The sequence below is a fragment of the Myotis brandtii genome, unplaced genomic scaffold (genome assembly GCF_000412655.1).
Source record: "Myotis brandtii unplaced genomic scaffold, ASM41265v1 scaffold181, whole genome shotgun sequence".
Classification (NCBI taxonomy): Eukaryota; Metazoa; Chordata; class Mammalia; order Chiroptera; family Vespertilionidae; genus Myotis; species Myotis brandtii.
The window spans coordinates 1,168,168-1,173,119 of NW_005356712.1; the positions used below are offsets into that span (position 1 = coordinate 1,168,168).

The following is a 4,952-nucleotide window of genomic DNA, read 5'->3' on the forward strand; positions in this document are numbered from 1 at the left end:
GCAAGGACAAGGGGGTCTGAGAAACTGCCTCCAGCCGAGCGGGGCCTAAGGAGACAGGACAACGGAAGATGATGTGCTCTCTGGGAGTGGATTCTGGAACAGAAAGAGAACATTTGAGCCCTAACCAGTTTGGCTCAGTGGATAGAGCGTCAGCCTGCGGACTGAAAGGTCCCAGGTTCGATTCCAGTCAAGGGCATGTACCTTGATTGTGGGCACATCCCCAGTAGGGGGAGTGCAGGAGGCAGTTGATCGATGTTTCTGACTCTCTGTCCCTCTCTCTTCCTCTCTGTAAAAAAATAAATAAAAACATATTTTTTTTAAAAAAAAAAGAAAAAGAACATTTGGTAAAAACTAAGGAGCTGTAAGTGAGCTGTGAATTTGAGTTTATGAATACTACATTGAATAGTAATAACATCAATATTGGTTCATTAATCATAACAAATGTACTGTACTGAGATAAAAATGCTCATGAAATGTAAATAAAATTAAAACATGGGGTTTGTTCCAGAGATCACATGGGAACTCAATGGGAAAACACAATTACACAATATGATACGTATATGGTGTGAAATATCCAGAAAAGGTAGATTAGAGAGACAGCAAGCAGATGTGGCTGCCTGGGGCGGAGGGAGAGTGAGTGCTTATGGGACAGGGCTCTGCTGGGGAGGGTGAAAATGCTCGGGAACTAGGTCGAGGTGACGGTGGTCCCACCCTGTGTGTGCATGTACTGAATGCACTGAATCATTCACTTTAGAAATAAAATGGTTAATTTATGCTATGTGAAATTCACCCCCAAAATGTTATGTTAGACATTTTTTAATATATTTTTTTATTGATTTCAGAGAGGAAGGGAGAGAGAGAGAGAGAGAGAGAGAGAGAGAGAGAGAGAGAATGATGAGATAGAATCATTGATCGGCTGCCTCTTGCACACTCCACACTGGGGGTTGAGCCTGTAACCCAGGCCTGTGCCCCAACCTGGAATCAAACCCTGACCTCTTGATTCATAGGTCGATGCTCAACCACTGAGCCACGCCAGCTGGGTTGTGTAGACATTTGATACAATAGTTCTGAAAACTTTTTTATTCTGTAAGTCTTTGAGGGGTTTTCTTTGGGGATTTTCTTACAAACCCACAGTGGAGAATGGGGAGGGAGCTGGTATTGGTATAGTGGGGAAAAGAAAATAAGACGTGTGCCTTAGAACCAGACATACCTAAGTTTGAGTCCCTACCCTGCCATTTGCTGGCTGTGTGGCCTGGAGCAAGTTACTTTACCTCTCTGAGTCGGCTTCCTCGCCTGCCAAGTGCATGACTGATGGCACCATTCAACAGGACCCACAACTCAGACCCAGGCACACGAGAAGACATGGAGGCAACAGTCATTTCCTCCCTGTCCCCCTTCTCCTGGTTGATGGTGTTGATGGCTTTGCCACCACCACCACCACCCCCAGCGATGAAGCTGGGCTGAGTGCCAAGGGGTGGGTAAGAGGGTCAAGATTCCAAGATATGTGATTCCAGAAATAACCCCTTTCCTTAAAAAGTGCTGGTGACGAATACATACACCTCTTACTGGCAGGGCTTACGTGCATGCGGTCACCCAAAGCAGACAGACTCAAGGACAACCCGAAGTCAGCAGGGAGCAAAGCAAACACTACAGCCTTATCTTGGGGCCTCAGGGTGACTATAAGAAGGGAGGCCTCCGATGGAGTCAGTCTTTTCTCGCTCATCCGTTTCCCGACAGGATGAAACTCCTTGTGCTGGCTGCTCTGCTCACAGGTAGGCAAGTCTTTGCAGCTCCACCCACTTCTTGGGCTACGATCTCACTCTTTTGGAACTGGGGTCACAGGTCACAGGGCTGGCCAGACCTGGAATCTTCTTTTTATTTTATTTTATTTTATTTTATTAATTAAAAATATTTTTATTGATTTCAGAGAGGAAGAGAGAAACATCAATGATGAGAGCGAATCATTGATCGGCTGCCTCTTGCACACCCCTCAATGGGGATTGAGCCCACAACCTGCGCATGTGCCCTGATTGGGAATCGAACTGTGATCTCCTGGTTCTTAAGTCGATACTCAACCACTGAGCCACACCGCTGGGCCAGACTTGGAGTCTTTATTCAGAGCTCCCTGAGGGGCTTAAGAGCTCCCATATTGGGATTCCCTCAAATCCCCCCTCAAGCTGGCACCCTTCAACCTTCCGGTGTGAACTCAGATAACCCCTCTCAAAAAGGCCCACCCTGTGCATCCAGGCGAACAAAGACCCCTCTTCTTTCTTCCTACCATGTTGTCTTGGTACAAGGTCCCATCTTCCCAGCACCTATCTTTGCTTGCAATTTGTATCTTGTTGGGTTTGTTTTTTTTTAACCCATCTACATGGGCTCTATGAGAGCAGAGATAGTGCTGTTTGCACCGTTGATTGAATGAATAAATGGAATCCGACACATTCCCAGCTCATTCATCCATCGTTCATTCATTCCTTCAACATTGATGGTATCAGAGCCACCAAGGTATCAGGCTCTGGGTTGAGACTGAAGAGTGAGATGAATGAGCCATGCTCCCTGTCGGAGGAACACACACATAGGAGCTGATTTCGGACTGGCCTCTGCAAAGACAGAGCTGGTGGGATCAGAGAGAGAGAACAGGGAAGCAGGAGGAGAGGGTCTGGAGGGGGGTCATCCAGCCAGGCTACTCTGGTCTGAGCAGGCTCCAGGCTCCTGCTCCAGGACACAGCCTCTGCCGGCTGGGCTGCCGCATGGAGGCTGCTGTAGGGGAGGGTGACCGGCTGCCGCCCCTCCTCTGCCCTGGGGTCTAAGCACATGGAGTGGGCCCAGCGTCACAGACCAAGGAAAGAGAGGGCAAGGCACGGGGCAAAGAGACAGCAGTAGTGGCTGATTGAAACAGGACCCCAAAATCATTTCATGTGTCTTCTCTTTAGGGCGCCAAATCTCAGAGGGTCAGGCTCTGCAAATGGGGTGAAGGGATCCTGCTTCCCTAGGGGGCCAAGCTTTGTGCTTGGTTTAGACAGACACTCAGCCAGAGGTAGACTTTTTTAACTTCTTCAATCGATACTTACTGAGCACCTACTATGTGCCAAGAACTTTAATTCATGTGTTGATGATTTCATTCATTTAACTCATCATATATTTATTGAGTGTCTGCTATGTGTCAGGCCCAATGTCAGGTCCTGGGGAATAAAAGCCCTGAGGCCTGTCCTTGAGTGTACAGTCCCAGGAGAGGGAGGCATTAAATAGATGGAGTACAGATTGTGGGAGGCACTATGAACAAAGAACATGAAGAGAAGTGATAGCAGAGGAGCCACTTAGCTTGGGTGGCCAGGACGGGCCTTTTGAGGAGGTGGCTTTTAAACCAAGATCTTCCAGCTTTTTAAAGTGAGATGACAAGTGTTCCAGGCAGAGGGAGCAGCGGGTGTGTGGGCCTGGAGGCAGAACAAGAGGCTGTCCTGCTGAGGATGGGAGGCCACAAAGGCCTCCTCACTATTCTTTGCACTCCTGCCCCGCCTCAGCCCCACAATCCCCCACTTAACCCCCTAGTTCAGATTCTTCTTACCCTGTTCCAATTTTTTCACCCTCTAGCACATTATCTGATCTCCTTTTTTTAAAAAATATATTTTATTGATTTTTTACAGAGAGGAAGGGAGAGAGATAGAGAGTTAGAAACATCAATGAGAGAGAAACATCGATCAGCTGCCTCCTGCACACCCCCTACTGGGGATGTGCCCGCAACCCAGGTACATGCCCTTCTGTCCGCAGGCCGATGCTCTATCCACTGAGCCAAACCGGTTTCAGCACTGATCTCCTCTTTTTAAAAAAATATTTTTTTATTGATTTCATAGAGGAAGGGAGAGAGAGATAGAAACATCAATGATGAGAGAGAATCATTGATCTGATAGGCTGCCTCCTGCACGCCCCCTACTGGGGGATCGAGCCTCAACCCAGGCCCAGAACCCTTCAGTCTATAGGCCAACGCTCTGTCCACTGCGCCACACCGGCTGGGGCCTGATCTCCTTTTTAATTACGTTTATTGCTTATTGGCTTTCTCCCCCACTAGGATCTAAACTCTGTGAGGTTATAGACCTTTGACTTGTTCCCTGATGTATCTCGAGCTCCTAGCCCCTGGTAGGTGCTCAATAAACATTTGTGGAATAAATAATGGAGATGGTTTAAAACCATCCTCATTGAAAACATATGTTCACGAAAACTAGCACACAGATGTTAATGGCAGCACTACTGAGAACAGTGCAAAAGTGGGAACAGCCCAAATGTCCACCAAATGATCAATATATAAAATGTGGCCTATCTGTACAGTGGAATCTCATTCAGCTATGAAAAGGATAGAAGTACTAATATACATGTTGTAACATAAATGGACCTCAGACACGTGATGCTAAGTGGAAGAAGCCAGTCACAGAAGGTCACATGGGGTCTGATTCCATTTATATGAAGATTTCAGAGCAGGCAAATCCGTAGGGCAGAAAGCAGAATGGGGGTGCCAGGAGGGAGGGGGAGCTTTTGCTAATTGGTACAGGGTGTTCTTTGGCGGGGGTGATAAAAATGTTTGGCATTAGTGTGATATTTGCACAACTGTGAATTGTACACTTTAAATGGCTAAAATAGTGAATTTTATGTTATACAAATATTGTTTAATTTAAACTGATTTGATTTGAGGGAAAGAGAGAGAGAGACATCGATATGTTGTTCCACTTATTTATGCATCCTTGGTTGATTCTTGGATGTGCCCTGACCAGAGATCAAACCCGAAACCTTGGCTATGGGACGGCACTCTAACCAACTGAGCTACCCGGCCAGGGCCTGTTATATGAATTTGATCTCAATTTACAAATATATATGTTTTTTAAAAGTTTTCATTAAAAAGCCCGTAGTCACTTTGCCAGGTTTCTGTGTCCAGCTGTGCTCCGAGGAGGCAGCTGCGGGCG

The 4,952-nt window shown here is 46.8% G+C and overlaps 1 protein-coding gene across 1 annotated transcript in view; it reads left to right on the forward strand.

Annotated features, from left to right (window-relative positions):
• Positions 1 to 1,738: 1,738 nt before the first annotated feature.
• PLA2G1B (phospholipase A2, group IB (pancreas)) overlaps positions 1,739 to 4,952 on the forward strand; it is a 6,245-nt gene continuing 3,031 nt past the window's right edge. Inside the window, exon 1 of the mRNA XM_014537711.1 lies at positions 1,739 to 1,772. Coding sequence (XP_014393197.1) covers positions 1,739 to 1,772 — 34 coding nt within the window. The remainder of the gene's footprint in view (positions 1,773 to 4,952) is intronic.